At 40.3% G+C, this 21,404-nt stretch overlaps 1 protein-coding gene across 9 annotated transcripts in view; it reads right to left on the reverse strand.

The window, feature by feature from the left end:
• Nucleotides 1–21,404, reverse strand: part of HECW1 (HECT, C2 and WW domain containing E3 ubiquitin protein ligase 1) — a 268,296-nt gene that overhangs the window by 62,298 nt on the left and 184,594 nt on the right. For 7 of the 9 annotated variants that reach the window (XR_014316964.1, XM_082753993.1, XM_082753989.1 and 4 more), the window contains 5 exons: nt 19,472–19,572; nt 16,873–18,234; nt 13,294–13,395; nt 7,490–7,640; nt 2,124–2,251 (listed from right to left, as the gene is read on the reverse strand). Coding sequence is in view for 8 of the 9 variants with exons in the window: in XM_082753993.1 (XP_082610119.1) it covers nt 2,124–2,251; nt 7,490–7,640; nt 13,294–13,395; nt 16,873–18,234; nt 19,472–19,572 (1,844 nt within the window). In the remaining variant the exon portion in view is untranslated. The remainder of the gene's footprint in view (nt 1–2,123; nt 2,252–7,489; nt 7,641–13,293; nt 13,396–16,872; nt 18,235–19,471; nt 19,573–21,404) is intronic. The other 2 variants (XM_082753994.1, XM_082753995.1) reach the window with 2 other exon arrangements.

A 21,404-nucleotide genomic window follows, 5' to 3' on the forward strand; every position in this document is an offset into this window, starting at 1 on the left:
GCAAAGGAAAAAAAAAAAAAGCAGTCACAAAGGGATTATTTTTAATCTGTATTGATTCATGAAGCACAGGAGCAGAACTGAGCATTTGAGAATGTGAATTCTGCAGAGGTAGGGGTTCTTTGACCTCTACAGACACCAGAAAAATGCTTCCTATCATGGAATTATGGCTTCAGTGTGCAGTTCTGGTATTTTCAAATACAAGCAAACCTTTATGTACAGTCCAAGGAAATTTGATGCAGAGGTCATCAACAGAATAAATACAGATTCTCATTTTCTTATTATCAACTATCACAATTTTTTGCCCTAGACACATTTTATTATGCTATCCACTTAAGACTGTAGATTACATCCGGTGCTGTAGTTAAATTGATTTATAGTGGTTTAGAATCTGGATTAATGTGCCTAAATTGTATTCCTTCTGATGTTTCTCATTTAAATTAAAAGGCAAATAGCAAAGATATCATACTGCAGCTTTCTCTTGTTCTAGTGAGGTTTGCATCACTCCTTGATCTTTTAATTCTTGGCATTTTATAGAGTATGGATTTTTTCTCCTAACAGCAATAAAATATCTACAGCAAAGACCATTTCCTGATTACTTAAGGTGATATACATTATGCTCAATAGTCCTTTGGGGTTAAAACAAAAAAGTGAATGTTACATTAATAAACAGACCTAAATACTTAGGTAGCAATTCCTATTCAATTACTATTTTATTGTGTAGGTGATGTCAGTAAATGATTATAAATATTACACTTCATGACTGTATTACTTATAATTTAAATAGCAATAATACAATGTGAAGCTCATTTCTATCTCATCTACTAATAGAGAGTACTGCATTCTTCTTTAAGATCCATTGTAGGTAAAAGGCTTATACAAATTGTAATAAAAAGGACTGCAAAGAATTTTTTAATATCAAGCATTAAACATTCTTAGTCAGAACTCATTTTCAACCTAAAAACACCTAAAGGATTGTGATAACAAATAGATAAAATTGAATATTTTACCAAACCTGTTTAAAAAATGCAGGTTCACTATTCTTCTGTGTTCTACTTCAACATGGAACATTAAGAAAATTCAAGCAGACATTGTGCTGATTCTGTATGTTTGCCAATGCTATTTACAGAAGGATGGCATGAAGACATTTACTTCTTGTAGTCAACACAGAACACAAACCTAGGTGGGGCTGAGAATGATGCAAAGGAAGAGAACTGGCCATTCATTTTGGTAACACAAGTTCTAAAACAAAGGAGATAGCTATTTTTGTGGGTCTACAGGTTGCATAGTGGGTATTAGTCCGATTGCTAATAATTCTTACCCAAAAGTGTATATATATCCTTCATTGATGGTTTCACAACTGCTTTAAGGAAATATGACTATCACCCAGAAGTATAGAATAACTCCCTGCCCAGCCCAACCTTCCCTTGGTATGCATTTTCCTCTTCTCCTTCATGTTGGCACCAGTTCTGGTCTAGTCATCTAATGAGCCAGATGGAAGAACCAATTTGGCTGTAAAGAGCATTAACTACAAGAAATAAGATCAGTTTTCAGACAGATCAGTTGCCTGTTCTGGTATGGGGTGCTGTCACATGAGTTGGTGATGAGCAAAAAGACAGCTGTGCCTCCTTCAGTGGCAACCCACACTTAGATCAGCTCATAGCTATCACAAAGCTGCAGTCTTAAAAAAAACCCAAAATATTCCATACTCCATGCCAGGGCCACTGCAGGTGTGACCACACAAATGTGGCAGTGCAGAAGCCATGCCCAGAAATAATAAATTGTAAGGCCCCAAGATCAAAGTCACGCTGCAGCAAAAATAGAAGTGTGTTTTCTTGCAACTACAAAGCTGAACAAAAACCAGATACCTTCTCCATTTTAATTTCAAATAATAATAAATATTTTTTATTGCAATAAAGTAAAAATGCTTTGTCTGTCTTACTAGTTGTTGAAAAAATGAAGCTCTGTATCTGTTTTTGTACCTGTAGCTTCAGGTCTAAACCTCTTTTCTTTTAATTAGCTTTTGCACCCTGGTATAAAGAAGTTCCAGCCCCCAGTGCTCTCCAAATCTGAATGCCAACACTGAGTGGCACTGAACATGTCCTCGATACCTTTTTTTCACATACCTGAGCTTGGCTGGGAAGGCTCTGCCTCAGAGTCACTTCCTCCTCCAGTGGGAACTCTCTCCACCCTGTTTACTGCACCATCATCTTCAGTCCGCTCCGTTGCAATAGTTCGCTGGATATTTTGGTATCTACGTACATTCAGAGAGAGGAACAACATGCTTTAGTTAACAGAACAGCTTTCCAGTGATTTCTATCTTAAAAATTACCACTAATTTTAAAATATTCCAACGCTTGTACCTTCAGCATACAACAGAGTAAGAAGCATGCTGGACTCTTCTTCTTCAAATGTTGTAGCTAGTCACACTTGGGCCAACCACTACTCTGCAGATATTGCACTTTGCACTGACTAACAAATAGCTACTGTGCAAGGCAAGGAAGAAGACTCAAAGGTCAAATTCATAAAGGTATTTAGGCTACACATTGCTACTAGGCTTCTCTTTAAAACATCTGGATGTCTGGAACCTAAAAATATTAGTGGATCATGGTTCACTCTCTCATTTAGTCTTATGATAGCACAATCTGTGATGCACTGAGTGCCCTTCAGCCTTGTTATTACAGTATCGGATGCACATGCTCAACCATAAAAAGGTAATGGATATTAAAAGTGTTCACAATGTTGATGATGATACAGCATGGCCACCAGGAGAGAACACTTCCATTTTGGTAGGCAATATGGAATGTAGACTAGTAGGTAGTGTGAACTCAAAGAGCTATAATTAATGTGACAACCACAGAAAAGGAGAATAGAATGTAGCACATGAGCTGTGTGAAAAGCGTAAGGATGGGTTATATCCATTTCAGGAAATTAATGGGATTGAGTATTTAGCTTGTGTTGGGTTGCAGAACGAGGGAGAGGAAACAATACAGAGACAAGCGAGCAACAGTGAGAAAGACGACCAAGTAAATGCTGAATTAAAACCTGCAAACACCTTTAAAAACTATGCCATTTCCATGTTAATTATAGAACTAATTACCATATTAATTGATGCCAATAGGATTAATCATGGTCTTAGGGATGATCCCAATATTAAATACTTTACCAGATCAGGAACAAAGTATATATCTGGCTGTGAGAATAAGCTGGAGTGATCAAATATACACCACACAAAACAAAATCTAGTTAACCCACACAGACAGATGAATGAGAGATCAAGATTTCTCTGGTTCTACTGGTTAGCTATGAATATAAATCTTTTTATATGTTGAATAAGAAAATATATTTCATATACAGACAGAAATAAAACAAAAGAAAGAAGTAGAAAGAAAAAGGGAGAAAGGGGAAGAAAGAAAGAAAGTAGGCCCTCTTAATTAGACTAATTAGCTTTTACTCCACCCTGATATTTTTATCTGTATTTCTGGATTTCATTCCCATACTTATATAAATCAGAATGGCTTTACTGTCTGTATTTAATCTGATCCAGCATTGTTTGTCTCTCATTTTCCAGACTTAAACTCTTTTTTCTTTCCTCAGCTCATATTCTGACTTACAAATTTTACTTACTTTCTTTCTCTCTCTTTAATTGCTAATGCACATTTTACTCCAGATAGGAAGGTGGCCAAGAGTTAGTTCTTCAAAGTGACATGGGATCACATGAGACAATTTGGCTTTTACATCTCTCAACAGGTAGCATCTCCAGCAACTTACTGCAACTCAACTTTGGGCAGAAGGGGCTAGAGACAATTAAGAAAAACTACTTAAGTTTTAGTAGATTTGCACTAAACTTTCACAGTAGTATGTCTGTCCCTCAGTATCTAACGACATCTAAAATTTCTTTTGGAAGTTCAATAAAGAGCATCTTTAGAAATGCTTGTTTGTTTGTTTGTTTGTTTTAAAAACATCAATTGGGGGTTCTGTTTTTAAGTAAATATCCATCTTTACAAGGAACTTCTGATAGCAGATTTCACAAGAGCATGAATTTGCCTTAGTTGTTATGTCCCTCTGTTTTAGACCCACACTTCACATTTTTATTTACTTGACTGCAGGCAACTGAATGAAATTTCTAGTACTGTACTGTAGGAGTTTTAAAACACCCACATGCGGCAGCAAGTGTTTTTTTTTTTTTTTGTTTTGTTTTGTTTTTTTTAAAAAATGAGTTCATGTAATCAAATGATATAAGCACAATTATAAAAACAAAACAAAACAAACAAACAAACAAACAAACTTGTAGTTTCCATTTAATAGTTGGTAGAAAATCCCTACTGGCAAACCTTACAGAGCAACACTAGCTGTGTGCCAACAAAAAATATGCTTTTGGGGGGTTTCAATATTACAAACTCATCTTATATAAATACCCCAAAATGTCAAAGTAAGTGAAGAAAACATTGAAAGGGCAAAAGTTACAGGAATGGCTCTGGAAATTTCAGTCTCCTTTCAAAGTGATTTGTCGAAGAAATGGAGGCTTAACAATACCACACCGAGGATGTCTTAACTACACAAATATATTTTTGTGTGTTATTTATTACTTTTTAAATCAGTAAAAAAACAAGTCTAGATATACATATGCTGCAAAGGATCTTTCCAACAGAGCTTCATCAGCAATGGCTGTTGCAGGCTTTGCTAAGTTAGCAAGTCATGTGATGTTGAGAAAATGAGAAAGAGTCTTTAAAATAAAAATTATGGATGTCTCTTCAGAACTTGCCTAACACCTGGATTCCAGTTTTGCAATCCCTTTATCCTTGAGTGGCCTAGCACAGCTAATAGAAAGCTTTGAGCACAGAAGGAAAGCAGGTTTAGGCTCTTGGATTTGAAGAGTTATAGCTATGGGTTTCTTTAAATTTCCAAGGCTTTGTGGTTTTGGCAGGGCTGGAAATACCAAGCTTCCCTGTAATATTTTGGTCTTTCCATTCCCTCCCAAAAATGAAACCAGGAAGCTAAAAAGTGAGTAGATTGGTTCAAAAAGAAAAGTGGCCAATTTTTTTTATTTTTTTTTTTCCAAACTAAGTGGCTTTGAGCCCCTTTTTGTTTCAGGTTAGAGCAAAAGTTCAGGCTGTTGTTAATTCTGTCAGGAAGGTCTTGCTATTGCCTCACTTAAAATGATTCTCAGGTGTGTTTGCTGAAGAATGTTTCTAATAATGAAGTTTGAAACACTAAAAAACGGTATTTCTAAAATGAGTGCTTAAAACCATGCCTGATTCTCCATAGTGCTTTCCAGTAACCGTTTATGAAATGTTGTTTTCCTCATAATACATAAATCTGGAGACTTGAATTATGTGAAATTTGCTTTAGGACAATGAAAATTTTAAAATTCTAGCAGCCTGTTTGAAAGTACAGAAATTATTTTCCACTTCAGAAATGCTTAGTTTGTTTCAATGGAGTATTCAGTATGAATCTCATTTATCAGAATCTTAGGAAATGTTCCCAAACTTGGGAACAGAACTCCTCATTCAACATTTTAAATCAGTAGAGCTCTTTGGCAATGTGTAGTGAATCATCATTTTTTTCCCTGTCCCAAGAAGCCATGGCAATTTATGTTTATTAAGTTGCACAGTGCTTAGTCTCCAACAGGATTCAGCTAAAGAGAGCTATGCCACTACTGAAAATCCTCTCCACTTCTCATTTTGTAATCAGATATTTGAATATTAAAAATAAAGAGATCCAATGAAGAATGTTAGATCCATTAACAGTCAATTACCAATCCAAACCAGTGACAATCAAGTCGCAGCCAAGGAAGTCAGACAACCTACAAGAAAACCTACAGAGGAATAAAGTTTGCAGCAAGGAAGTCACAAATGCAATGCCTACTCTGCAGTTTCTGGTGAGATCTGAGATAGCTCATTTACCGATTAACCAGTTTTAGCTAGAAGAATGGTGAACTCTTGCAAAGACTCTCACAAAGACTTTCTCCTGGCTTTATGCTGCAGTTATATGACAGTTCAACTTAAAAAAAAAAAGTCTGATGTATATCCAGAAAAGAGCTTTCTGTGGTAGATAGCTTGCTTATGTGGCAGTCAAATAGTCTGATCTTTGACGTAACCCAAATCCCTCTTGAAGACAAATGCCAAATGGCAGAGAAGAGTCAAATAAATTAACTGGAAAAAAAATCTACATTAAACATACACTTTGAGTTTTTTGTTTGTTTCTTTCTTTTTGTTTTTAATATTAACATCGTAGCTTGACACTTTCTGAGGAAAACTATAATGGAAACAAATGCAGGTTCTTTCACCTCTGCAAAACATAATACATGTTACAAATGACATCCAAAATAATAAATTTGGTGGGGAAAAAATGGAGAATTTCTTCAAGAGTGTGTTGATGGTGACAACTTACTGTGTACAATAACCACTTTCAGAAGAGTGGTTTACTCCCCAAAAGTTACATTAACTTTCCAGTTGTTGTCATTCAGAACACATTTCTCCTTACACACAGTAACTCCAAAGCTATTCCGCATATGAAAACAGTACTTTGAAACTGCATTCTTCTCTCAGCTGCAGATCTTTCTCTTAGCAAAGAGAAAATGGCCAACAAACTTTTGTGGCATTTCACATGCTATGATTAGAATATAATTTCAGTTTTGCTTGTCTAGAAAAGAAACCATATCATTACAGTAAGCAGGGAATAATAAAGAAAATCTTTTCTGAAGTTAAAAAGGGAAGATTTTTAGCTAGTTCTTTATTATTTTTTTTGTCTTTCCTCTTAAATTCAGTCCAAAAAGCAAGCAAGAGAAAGAAATGATAAACAAATCTATGTGTGGATGAGTCACACAAAGGGAAAATATGTACCATGTTAAGAGATAACTGAGCTAGTTCAGAATGAACTCACAGATTTACAGCACCTATTACAACACTAAGCAGATCTCTCTATGTCTAGAAAGGCATACTCTGGAAAGGCATTGCTCTGCCCTGCTCTGTTAGGGGACAGACCTTTCAATAGGCCTAACTAGCTTGAGTAGAAATGCCACACTGATATAGCAACAATATTTCAGTAACAGTCAGCTCAGAAACCTCTGAAGATACTGTGATGCAGTGTTAGGTGCTGACACATGGGTACCACTCTAAGAGAAAAAGTTGAGAGTTTATGTGTTAAGAGTTAAGAGTTAGAAAGAAAAAGTGACTCCATCTTTTGGAAGAATGCTCCCCTCTCTTTTGGGAGTTTTTCCAAAGCCTCTTACTGTTTGAAATGTTTTGCAACATCTTTCACTCAACAGCGCTCCTCATGTGGGCAAGTTTGGGTACTGAACACTCCCAGCAGGTACACCAAGGTAGAAAGTGATCAGCAGACACAGGAACATGTATATTAGACTTGGACAAGGAAAGAGGAGAAATCTTTAGGGAGCTAAAGGGATACAGCGAGGAAGGAAGGAAGCCACTGGCATGGTGTGGAAGAAGGGGAGTGTGGATCTTAAGGGAATTTAGACGCAACTGCTCACCGCCGGTTCAGCTGCTCCATTTGCTGGATAGAGCCAGACCTGTGGATCCCATCTGGTGTTGCTGCGGCTGTGGGGCGCTGCCACGTGGTGGTTCTGTTGACGTGATCAACATAGAATACTCTCCCGTGGCTGTCTATCCGAGCTTCCCAATCTAGGGTTGGAAAGAAAAGAAGGGATGATGGTGTCAGTGTGAAGCTTTCAAAAAAAAAAAAAAGTGGGAGATACATATACACAGACATACATACACACAGAGAGTGGATACACACACATGAGATAGATACTATATAGATGTCTATATGCGTGCAATATATGTGTATATATTCAGTGTATATATTCAAATATATATATACTCTGTGCTTGCTTATATGTATGTATATGCAATATATGCATATACATAAATATTTCACACACAGCACATAGGCAGCCTATGAAAACCATCATAGACTACGAAAAACAAGTGGCATATTGGGTATATTTTTAAAGGGCTGGATAATTTTACAATTAGTAATACCAGTTGGCTAGATTCTTTGCAGGTCAGGGTAGCCACATAGAACTGACCCTTAGCAAAGCAGGATTAAATAGGAGCTAATGTGGCAAATCCCATTTTTTCTTTCTTTTTTTTTTTTTTTTTTTTTTTTGTTGTTGTTGTTGTTGTTGTTTTTTTGTTTAATTTCTCTCTTTTTTTATACCGTGTCTCAGAAGGATACCATACAACAATTATAGGTTCCCCTGAAAACTGATCACAGCCTGGTTGAACATACCTGTAGAAATCTCTGCAGATATAAATAGATGTTTCATAAATTTATTGTACTGATGAATGCCAACTAGACTGAAAGTCTGCAGCATAATATTTAGCCTTCCATCATTATTGTCTCCTGTTAATGTTTGTTCAAGTTGCCCCATGACTGAAAACTAAAAGTTCTTCAGTATCCAATGGTTTGTGGAAAATGGTAATGTTGATGACAAAAGGGGTTGGAACGGGGGAAATTCTGAAGTGAAAGTAAAACAGACTCTCACATCAGATTGCTTAGAAAGTATGGAGTAGTGATATAAATTTGACTTGCTAGCTTTGTATTTCTTTCAATCTGATCCATCAGCTGATGACACATCTATGTAAATAAAAGCACACACTTTCTACACCTGTTTATGTACAAACCTCACTCACATTCACACACAAATGTATATATGGTAATTACCTTTTTGGGGGCAAAAACTCTCTGTTATTCCCATAGCCTTACTGTGATGCCAGCTTTCCTGCTCTAACTGGGGATGACTCCATTCCTTCTATGTTCTTCTATGATCATATTTAGGATCAGCTGGACTTCATTCTTTACATATTACCTGCTTCTCTTTCTAAGAGAAGGACTGAAGTTGTACCTCTCCCTGCTTTGTCTGGAAACCCATCCTTCACAACCAGTTTCCTCCTCCAGAACACTGCCCCTGGCTAAACTCAGTTCCCTTACCCAGACTGGTCCCAGCCTAGTGTAGGCTGGCTTATGTCTATGGCTGGTTGCCCTTGGCATATTAATACCAGGAACCTGGAAAGGACACCAGAAGTCCCCGGAGGAATTTTCTCTAAGAATTCAAAACAGCAGGAACCTCATGCATGTGCATTATTTCCTTCAGAGTCGACTGTAAGTACCTCAGTAATTATAGGTGCAAAGCCTATGCTCACACCACACACAGACAGTCTCCCTCCCTCACAGTGAACATCCCTACATAATCTTAAGGGGAGGGCTCTCTGTTTCTCCCACCAGGTAAGGTTTACCAAGGATGTTGTAGCTGTTGCAAGAACAAGAACACAGCTTTGTGAAAACTATACCTAAAACACAAGACAGTGAAAAACAGCACACGGAGCGCAACAGATGCACACTGAAGGAAATCAGTCTGACACACAGGGCAGGCTGAAGGCCAATGCCTTGCCAAGCATGCTGTGACTAGCGGCAGGTGTACCACCATGGGTGGGGAATGGCCCTTCTGGAGCCATGCATTATTTGCAACATCCTAAATGAGATAATCTTGGCCCAAATCAAAGCTGACTTGGTGTATCTTAACATCACTGAGAAGATCTTTATTTTTCATGCCATTGTCTGGCAAAGGCCAAATCACCTCCCACTGCAGTATACATGTAACAGACAGGTGCTGAGCTCTGCTCTCTGGTGACCATCGATAAAACCTGAGGGAATGGAGTGAAGCTGTGACAGGGGAGGGTCAGGATGGATGTCAGGAAAATGGTTCTTCACTGAGAGGGTGGTTGGGCACTGGAGGAAGCTCCCCAGGGAAGTGCCAAAGTTCAAGAAGTGTTTGGACAATGCTCTCAGACATATGGTCTGAGTTTTGGGTGGTCCTGTGTGGACCCAGGAGCTGGACCCCAAGATCCTTGTGGGATCCTTAGACCCACACTCTAAGCCACCCTACATAGTAGACACCAACTAACAGTCCACGTCATATTGGTCTGGAGCCTGCTGATAGGCACTCAGTAAGAATACAACTGCCCAATTACACAGCAAAGCAAGTGCCTCATAATCCAGTCCTGTGAGCTATGGCTTCTGAGGCTACTTTGCAGTGTTTCTCTAATTAAATGTAATGCAGGGTTCCTAAGCTCTTAAGCATAACATTTAGAAATCCAGGAGCAACAAAACTTGTCCAGAGCTTGGAGGTCACGGTGAAAATATCAGGTCAGGATCATGCAGGCTGGACTACAACTTCAGACAGGCTATCTCTGCTGTGTGTATCAGGCATCCAGCAGCATTACGTACAAACATGAACTACACCAGTCTAACCGTGAGCACTGCTTTATTCATTGCTTTATGTGTGTATACACTTGAAACCATGGGCTGACACTGGCAGTGGCATACTGAAATAGTAGGAACTGTGTCACGTGGCTTTTGGGAAACCTGCAGCAGTCCTAGGTGAGTACTGATCCTTGGAACAGCCTTTCTGATCAGCTGAATAACTATTGTATTGATCACCTGGGAAGGCTGTCAGAGAGTGGCAGGTGTTGGTATTTTTGTTGTCCATAGATGTCAGGTGCGCTTCCTGCCTCCCCACAAGACAACCAGTAAGTCATACAAGTCACTGAAGCTGCATATGACAGCAGATTTGTGGACAGATGGTGGATACCTGCACGGAGATGGATGGGCTGACAGGTGAACTGACAGACAGGAGTCTGCTTTTGAGCTGTGCTCAAGTTCCTTCATGTTACTTCAGGGGGACAGGTGATCTAGGATGCAGCCAAATCCCCTCAGGCTTCTTTGTTACTTTTCCAGGCAAATTAAGACTGTGACTACAACAGAGACTAACCTCCATCTAACCTCCACAGCAGTGGCATGCTGGAGCACAGGCTGGAGACGGGACAGCAGCGGTTGTGTCCTCCAGCGATCCCCCTCCATCTGCTGAGTCTTATTTCACAGCAACCTCTGCAACAGCTGAGTTACACTACAAGACGCAACTTTTTCTGGCAGGCCCATAATCCTAGAGGGGCAGAGTAAACAGGCTGCCTTTCCCTTTCCAAGCTCAGCCACACCTTTGGCATAGAGTGGTGCTGAACTGGGCACATGTGTTTGTCTTGGCTTCAGTTCTGTAGGGCTTGCAGCAGTACCAGCGATCACAGGCGTAGTAAGGGGTGACTGTTAATGCCGTCAGGAGGCAGTGCAAGTTCTGCAAACCTGTCAGTCGCATACAGGCCTTAACATTGGGACTGGTCACTAGGACATTCCTACATAAATAACAAATCCGTTCTACGTTACTTTCCTAAACAAAGCTGTCTGAGATTAAATTTCCTCCCTGGGACCAACTGGTATGAGGTTATGATGAAACAAAGCTATTCAGAAAACTATTCCAAAGAGAAAAAAGACCGACCAGAAGATTATTCATCTACACTCCTGCAAGTCCAGTCTACACTGGAGAGTCTACACTGTACACTGGACTTGCAGCAATGGCAAATTATCTCCAACAGTACTTCTGGGCAGAAACTAATGCTACATGTGAGAGGCAAGCCAAGTTTAACCATATAACTCACATTTAAAATGCAAAGTTTCTTCCCTTCCCATCATTTGAGAATTATTTAGCTAGGATTAAGAGGCATTAAAGGCACTGAGGCAGTGATACCAAATGCTAGATGAAGAAACATTTCTAGATTAAGACCATGGTTTTTCTTTTAAAATTACTTTGAAATTTCATTGAGAGCTTTTAGCACTACCTTCCTTGTTGATATTATCTGATTCAACTTTTTCTTCTCACAAAATTAACTTAGTAGAGTCTATTCCTATTAAAATCAATATGCTTAACCCCAAAGTTTCAGTCTCTACTGTAAAAAGGTTACGTGTGAATGCTAAAATAAAATCCTACAACGGGATATAACTTCTGCACTGTATTGTTGTGCGCTGCATTTCATGTTCTTAAACCTTGTAGTGAAAGCACTTGGGAAAACCAATGGTAGAAATACTGGCCTTTTGAGGATAATTATAAAAACGAGGAAAAAATGTATTAAATTGGTGACAGATGAATATAGGACATGGATTGACAGTACGTTTTGTTTACCTGAGCTGGAGTCAGTGTCCTATCATAAAGTCATCTAATTGGGAACTATTCACAAAATGTTGAGGTAAGAGTGGGAGGAAGAGAGATTTTCCTATTACAGAGGTAACCATTCCCATTTCATCATTCACCGGCAAGCCACAGTGGGACTCTAATAAGACTTCATTGGGCTAGAGGCATTTGAATCATTCATGCTACTGTGCAGCTGACGCCAGCATCGGGGCTATTTTCAGTTCAGGGAATACTGACAGCATGGTTGGTAAATGATGAATTATTTGTCAAGGGCACCATGCGCCAAATAAGCGCGTTCCCTACTTGGGCTTTGAAGAAAATAGAGTGCTTTGTTTATACGCCTGGTTGTTTTCTGAGGCACTGCACAAATTAGGTTGCTAAATCACGTGCAGAATGTGAAGTTGACTCGCAGCACGTTGCAGGGCATAGAGTGCACTCTGCTGGGCAGTTAACGCTAATGCAAAAAGTGGGCTAATCCTCTAGGTACACAAGTGAAAGGCTGTAGAACCAAGGGAAAACACCTTCAGCAGTAGACACGGCAGTAAAAACCCTGTATTATCAGCCTGTTGGTTGATCACTCTACTTGCAACCCTCTAATTTTTATTCAGCATAACTTCAGAGACCATTACAATCCATAATGAACATAAAATGATTTGATCATCAAATCCATAAATAATACGATGGGTCCATGGTACATGAAGTGCCTTTCCCCAGCTTCTGCTGTTTCTGCTCAGATTTGGACCTGCTATCTGTCCCAGGAGCATCCTGACTGTGAAAGGGTTCCTGCTGAACCTGCAAGTAGAGCTGACAGACCACAGGGAGTGCTATCCCAAACCATGTTGGAATTGTGTTACGAAAAATCCTGAAGACAAACATTACAGAAAAATCAGAGTACCTTGCTGACACAACAACCAGAAGCTTTTTTGTAAGGCTTCCAGAACACTTGACAGATACCCACTCATTCCAGTCTTACAGCATTGACTGGAGACAGGGAAACATTAGTATTTTCATATCATGGTAGGTAAGTAAAAGGATGGATCAAGGCAGAGGAAGGTTATAGTGCTTGTCCAAAACACCGTGGCAATACTTGAAGTCAGGGTCAAATACGGGAAACAAAAGACCATATTGCTTAGGTTCTGGAGAAAGCGTATACAGAACAGATGGGGTTATTTAGAAAGACATACTGACCTCTACACTGTTTGAGTTAACAGGAAAGGCTGAAAAATGTAATAAATTAAAAAACTAAAGCTTACTTGGTGGAAGAGGCTCATCGATAGTTGGGTAGTGATGATGGTCAGGCCTCAGAGAAGGAAGCTGGCTGACTGGCTGAGAATTATGGAGTAAAGGACAATCACCTATGGACAAGATATTCAAGACATTGACAGTCATTCACTGTTCTTACAAAGTGGTTCAAAAAATGTGCTACTGTAAAACAAGCGATTTTTTTTTTTTTTTTTTTTTTTTTTTTTTTACAGAGGTTAGCCTGGTGTCCTAACAGCTTTGGTTATTCCTATTTCTAGGCGCTATGTTAATAATATCTCACATGCCCAAGAATTATGAAAATAATGCAGTCAAGGCTCTGGTCTCAGGTTTGTGTCAGTGCTAAGCTATTATGAACCAGATTCTGGACTCATAGACACACAAGTGTAAGCGAGAGAAGAATCAGGCTTGATCTCTGAGAAATACTGTACAGCTCAAGCAGCTTCTGCAGAAATTGGGCAGGAACATGCAAAATCCTGGTTCCAACTGTTCCCATCAGCAGAATACAAGGCTAAAAACTGCCTTGAATCCTTCTCTGCTTTTCCAAAGGATCAATGACTGTATAAGTGGACTGGAGTGGCAGGATTATGCAGTCCCTGCAAAGCAGAAGATCGTCCCCTTCTATAGGTATATTTAAAAATTCAAAGTGTCCATCTTGGGTGGAAGGAGGGAGAATGAGAGAAGGACCAGAAACAGGTAGGAGACAGGTGGCAGAAGAGAGGACAAAAGATAGTGAGACATAGTCAGGACCTGAGATAAAGAGGGAAGACCTGAGATACAGAAGAAGGAAGAAGAAGAAGAAGAAAAGGAAGAAGTGACACACAGTAAGTAGACAGTGCAGAGGTAGTTTTTAAAAACACTAACATTGTATATATGCCTATGTATCTGAGTATGAAATAAATGAAACCTAAACAAATGTCCAAACTCATGTTCTGTTGAGAGGAACAAGTAACTTAAGATCCATTCAATGTTTATAGAATCCTCTAAGAAACTAAGAAGCGTATGATAAGGATGAAAATTTATTCCTCATCTTAGACTTAACTGTGAGAATGAGGAAACTGCAAGATAAAACTTTGCAGGTTCTAGAATTCAGATTCCTTCTTGTTCTCTCCTTAAAACCTTAGAAACCAGGACTATTAATCCTAACAATGAACACATTTTCAAATTGTGTGCTAACAGTTTTTTTGCTATAACCTCCAGCTCCAGGTGGGTCTGTATTACAGAGATACAATCTAAGTTACATAAATAAAACATTTATGTGCATCAAAAAGATACATCTTAGGGAAAAATATTTAGTGTTTCCAACATCACCAGAAAATTACACAGATACTTAACAATTAAAAACAGACCTTTCAGCTGAACCAAATTCTGTGTGCTGGCTGCTTTAATTGTCTTTACTGTCAGTATCTTAATACCCTAAGAAAGAATATTTTGTAAAAAAAAAAATAACACATAGCTATCAAATGAAAAAAAAAAAAAAAAAGCCTAAATATATATCTCTATACATTTTCTTTAAACAACCAACAGCTAGAAGGCTTCAGAAGCCAATTTTGTGTAAAACTGAAAAAAAATCTCACACCATCCAGAAGTGAGAAAAACTGCTTAGACAAAAATACTCCCTCTTCTAGATGCTCTGATGATACCGTATGGCCTCTTAAATGTCTTCATTAAACCACTTGTGTATAGGCGTATCTCACAGTCACATCTGCTGTGTGTTTTGAACAGACAGCAGAGTTACATAAGTTATTGCTCGGTGCTAAAAGTCCATCTCTCACAGCCTGAAAAATGGTGCTGTTACTCCAGGTGTTGTAGCACAAACTACCAGAACATCCATCTGTGTTTCTTTACTTACCTCACCACAATTGACTCTCCCCTAGTCAAGACAGTTACGCCAAGCCAGCGGAAGCATGGTAGTGTCAGTCACCTGGAGCAGGCGGAGGTGACCATATCTACTGTGCTTGTAACAGCCGCCAAATCGTGAAACAGTGTGCACATTACTGAGGTACCCCCTGGTGATATCAAAAGTGCTAAGAACAGGGCTGCCCTTCAGCCTTTCTCTCAGCTAATCAAAGCCACTGTGAATGCTGCAGTGAGCTTTATACAGGCTCGAGGGACAGTCTTGTAGCTGTTCTGAAACTGTATGCAGAAGAAGACACCCTCTCCCCACATCCCCTCTTTAAAAAGTGCACGCAGCCCAAAGTAACCATCGGATCTGTAAGCATGGTCTCATGCACACACACACTCCTGCCCTCCTAGGCATATGTGCACATAAATGCTGCCCTTATACAAATACCCTCGCCTGCAAGGAAGAAGGATCACCTCACAGGGGATTTCTGTTTCTCTCTTTACTTCTGAGAATTATTTTTTTTTGAGGGGGGCCAGATTCTGTTCTCCAGAGTGAATAATTGCTTAGGCACGGCTGTTTAGATAGGCATTACACAGCCCAGTATGTAGGGACATCCTTACACCTCTCCTTTTGCCAGAGCAGTGGAAGAGGTAAATGAAGTGAGAATGGCCACAGAAAAGGCAGAAGGATGCTTTGGCTGTGGTTTCCCAGTCATCCCAAATTTGATATCCTCTTGGTGCTGTTTAAATTTGGTGTCACTTATACCAGGATAAAGCTGACTCAGAATCTGGAAATGCAAAGACCTTGCTGCACAACCCTCAGCTGCTGCTGAGGCCTTTACTTCTTCAGCCTGAAAAAAAAATAAATGAGCTGAAGAAACGATAAGTGACCAAATCCACCCTTTATGTAACTACACAAAATAACTTACCAAAAGTAAGAATTTAATATAAGAATTTGGAAGGATTGAAAAATAAAATAAAATAAAAATTAAAAAGACAAAAATGATTTTCTTAATTATGTTTCATCTCTAGAGGAAGATGAGATGAGAACTTTGATATAGTCAAATTTTCAAAGCATCTGAGAAAAAAAAAAACAAAACAAAAAAAAAAAACAACACACAATACCTGAGTTGCCCTGTGGTCTGTGAAATCTGATGTAAATCTGTTTGATATTTGGGAAACTGGAATAAACAGGCTTTGTAAGAGGTAGCTGGTTTCATTTCTAACTAGCAAGTGTTTGCTTCTCTCCACACATATGACTGTGTATGGCTACCAATCATATACAGATACTGGCCCAGGTCTTCAGCTGGAGTAAATCAGCATATCTGCTCCTTGATAAGCAAAAGCTGGTCCTCTCACTGGCTACCAGAGACATGGCAGTACATCAGATATGTGAAATGAAACAATCCCAGGAAATAAGGAATGGGTTGGTGGATGTGATAATGCTGATCTGCCACATAACTTCAGCTAATCTTGATTTTATAATGATGCATGTATATCTACAGGAATCCTTATATATATGGATCCCCATCTGTATATGCTGGGAGATTACTGGGATTTTTAAAGACAGGCTCAATTATCCAACCCTCCCTGATATATCGCCCAGCTCAGAGCACCCAAATTTATAGGAAATAAACCGTGAGCTATCTGAAACCTCGATTATCTGATGCCTTCTGTGACATCCAGATAATCAGGGTTGCTCAGCGCATTGATTCTCAGGATCTAACCTTCTCTTCTGCTGCTTGGACCTGCTATTGGGGTGTCTAGACTTTCTGTGGCTCTTTGTGGGTTCCCACCATGAGCTACTAGTTCATCTGGCCACTGGGAGGAGCCATCCACTTGCTCCCTGTCCAGCTCAGGGCTCTGTACTGAATCTGGCACTGACTCAAAAGCACTGTTCTCCTCCTCCTCATCATCTTGTGAGGAAAAGACCGTGCTCTCAGAAATCTTTGCACTGTCGACAGAGGAGAAGCGGGTGTGGCTGGAGAAGCGATTGTTACTGTCATAGCAGGAGGTGCTGTAGCAAGAGGTGCTGTAGCAGGAGGTGCTGTAGCAGGAGGTGCTGTAGCAAGAGGGGCTGTAGCAAGAGGTGTCGCACGCCTCACATTCATTGTCACCATTAGGCCTGGAGCTCGACTCGCTCTCGCTTCCTGTCCTGGGGTGTTCCCCGTCCAACAGCCCATCATTTAAGTCAGAGAGTTGCTCCTCCAAGGTCCCGGGAGGCACTGTGCATTGGCTGAAGTTCTCTTCGACCTCATTTTCCAGAGGAGGCTCTGCTGCCATTGTCTCGCTCTCACTGACCACCTCCTTATCCAATGCCTCCTTGACTGTGGACTCTTCATCGTTCTCCCCACCGTTGCCACCATCTTGCTCTTCTTCCCCATCGCTGCTCATCTGCGCTGAGGGCAGGCTGTGGAGCAGGTTGTGAATCCGTATATAGTGCGTGCGAGGGGTCTCTGGCTCACCACAAGCTGAAGCTATTACTGTCTCAAGTTCAGACACAGGCAAGGAGCATGGCCTGGTTTTCCTCTTTGCTGTGGTCCTCAGTTGGAGCTTGCTGTCTTCCTCCTCCTGGGCTGAAGCCCCTTCTTCCTGACTCTTCTGTAGATCCTTGCCAGCTTGCACATCTGCACTCACCTCATTGGCATCTAAAGCTTCTATACTATTCAAGACTCCATCTTCCTGAGAACCAGAATTGACTTTGTTGTTTTCCCTAGCTTCAGTCTCAGGAGGAGACATGCAAGCCAGCAGAGCCAGCTGCTCCGTGAGGTCCATGGCACTCAAAGAAGGCAGCGCTTCTCCTGGGATGGATTCCAAGGGCTCGGGAACTGGCACCGTATCAACCTCTGCATCTCCTGCTAGCTCTTCCTTCACGTTGTTCTGGTTGACTTCCCCAGGTGGTTTGACAGCCCCTGGGCTATCCATACTGTTCACACTGTATCCATTTAGCTCTTCTGGAGCTGTGTTTTCTGAGGTCACTGTGTTGATGCATGGAGGCTCACCGAGGCTTTCCTCTGTGGGGTTGTTCACAGGGCTTTCCTGGAGGTCAGCTGGCTCAGGATCTGCACTAATGGAGACCTCTTCATCATCTGTATAAGACAGTAAAAGAAATTACGTACTCCTTTAACACAAAGTGTTGACTGAATGAGTAGCTTGGTTATGGGGGCACAGGCATCCACAGCAATCTGAGAAAATTAAAAGCATAAATTACAGAACTAAATGAGTGGGTAAGTGAGCAACCATCAAGAAATGCTGCTTTTTTGATACGCAGCCTTTGTACAGTGGATCTAACGATTATGGGGCTTACTCATGGTGACATTCTATATTCAGCACTCTTCCTCCTTGCAACATAACCTGATGGTAGCACCTTCTGAAGCTGCTCTTTGAGTCAACTGCCATAAGAAGGAATATTATGGGAATGATAAGGAAGCCTTCTCTGATGTTTTAATGACATTTTTCTTGTCATGCAGAAGATGATAAGATTCTACAACAGAGAATTAAACAAACTGCTTTTCACATCCCAAAAGCTGGAAACTTCCCCCAAAAATCCTTTGATCTGATCCCCATCTGTACAATCTCCTCCCAGATGCCAGACAACCTGGGCTCTTTGACTCCACCTACCAGTCAAAAGAAAGGAGTCAGGCTTGTCCAGCAAGGGGCAGGTCACAATTTCCAACTACAAATACCCTGCTGGCTTGACAAAGTTTTCCTGAGAGGGCCCTACCTTAGAGAAGCAAAAAGTCCCTGGGCAATGCTATTGAGATTTTCACATGAAACCAAAGTTCAAACTGACTCCATCATGACAGTGACTTCCTAATAACTACAAGAGAACCTAAAACAAAACCAAATCAAAAGGGAGGGTGGGAGGGTTACAATAAATTTTCTTTTATATTTTTCTTAAATTAAAAGTAATCAAAACGAGGAAGTTTTCAGTCATCTCTACTATTACTTCTCCATTTTTATTCCTAAAGTGCTCAAATGCTCATGACTCTACAAATAACAGTCCATCTAACACTTCCTCAGGGCAGATGACAGAGAAGCAGCTGGGACCGTAGTTTTCCATCCTCTTTTCTCTCAGTGACAAGGGAGACTATCTGAAGCTGCCAAGAACAGGGGCATAGAACAGTAGCTGCAAGCTAAGGGGAAACAGGGAAGAAATTGTGACTCACGATGCATCCTGTGACAGGAGGTTTTATGCACTTTCCTTTCTCACGAGTGTACCTAGAGTCCCAGAGCAGCCAGGAAAGAATTCAGATTTCTGAGGAGAAACGAATGCAAACCAAAAAGACGGATGTAGATAAATGATGCGTAAAGATTAAGAATTACCTGGATGGATAGAGGAAGTTATTTCAAATCGGAACTGCAGCTGGCCACTGACATGATCTGTAGGAAGCCTGCGACCAAGAGTGTAGCTTACAACCCTGTCCCTGCAAGAAAAAAAATATTGTCACAATAGACTATAACCTACCAAATGTCTACTGTCCACAGATAAAGCTGCTGTGTCCTACAAAAATACATAATGAGTTTCAAAGTCTATTCAACCCAGCCATGAGGGCATGTTGACTTGCATATGTGAGAACAAATGGCAGAGCAGGAGAGGACAATGTCTTCAATTACAATGGAACAGCTGCGTCAGTGATTCAGACAGGCTTCTGGGATACACACGCACATATGTATATATATAGAGAGAGAGAACGGTGGGAATGGAACTTCTGCAGCATGGGTATGAGAATATCAACATGGGAAGCAAACAACTCCCACTTCAGCTATTGTAACAAGACTTTACTTCCCTGCTGATCTGACCATATCTACCCTTATGCAGAACCTCGCATTTTTGTATTTCCTTCCCTTCACCATCCGCATAAAATTCAGCTTTCCTGTCCTTTCTTTCCAAATCCTGGACAGGCCAGTCCCCGCTTACCACTTTCTTGTTTCAAACTGGTTGAACGACTACTCTTCATCTCTTTCCACCCCTCTTACCTCTATGAAGCTGAAATATCAGGAGAACACCTTCCTGACAAGGTTGATCAATGACTCCATTCTGTCCTTGTGCAGGTCCCTCCCTTTGCCACACTTCATCCACCCCTCAGAACAGAATGAAACTACAGAAGAGATTAACTTCCCAGCTGCCCAAAACGAGGCTGAATCAATGTTTGCAAAGCATTTTTGACTGCAGAGGGTTCACTAGATAGTAATAGTTATACATCTTTTGAAGAAACATAGTTCACTTTCAGTTGGGCCCAATATATTTGCTAGGATAGTTTCACATGCATTGGAAACTCATATAAATGAGATGATCTCAAGGTTTACACATGATCTTGGTTGTATACTTCACATTGAGCTTGCCTGAGATTTAAAAGCCACCATGGTATTAAAACTAAACCAGATCTAGGTGCAGGCTGGAGGCACGGCTCTTGGCAAAGTATACCCTTAGATAGACAGTGTTTACCATAAGGAAGTAAAATAGGAGGATATAATCAGATGATGATGACAAATCTTTCCACATCGAGGGAAGCCAGTGATATCAGTTATAGGGCTCCACCTTACCCAAGCTGTTCTTTTCCATCTGGTTTCTAAAAAGCCACTCTATCTTTCTTACTTGAGAAACAGGGAGGTAGTTTAGTCCCTTCTGGTAGATTCAGCTGTCAATATCACAGCCAGTTTCTGAAACAGCTGTTCAAAAACACTTCCAACAAGCTCAGCTTCCTGCTGTTCTGATGAACTGAGATCCAATTTTCTGAAGTGCCCTCTTGGGAACTGCATTGCCTATGTTCTTCTCAGTAGATTACTCTTTCTCTCCCTGCTCCTCAAGGTCTAAACCTTAGAGTTTACAGCCAACTTTTTAGCTTTGTTGACATGCTATCCATCCTTCACAAATTGGTGTGTTACTTTGTCTGCACACACCTTCCAAGGACATTCTTAAAAAGGGGAAGCAGGACAGGACTGCTGATTTGAACCGGTTACTCCTTGGCAGCAGGGGAGGGTCAGAAAGATTTAGTTACAACATGACACATATATTTTATAGTATCTCCACTGTCTAGAAATTAAATGAAGGAGGAACAGATTTGGCAAGATTTCAGCCCACATTAATTCCCTGAAACATGAAAATAGCCTGTTGATAACATTAAAACAATGTTTAAATTGAAAATATTGCACTCTCCAGATTTGTGGTCACGACACACAAAATCTTTCTTAAATGCCAGTTCTCATGTTTCAAAACGCAATGAATAAGGCTATAGAGAAAAATTACTGGCTGGAT

The sequence above is a fragment of the Aythya marila genome (assembly GCF_965140915.1).
Source record: "Aythya marila genome assembly, chromosome: 2".
Classification (NCBI taxonomy): domain Eukaryota; kingdom Metazoa; phylum Chordata; class Aves; order Anseriformes; family Anatidae; genus Aythya; species Aythya marila.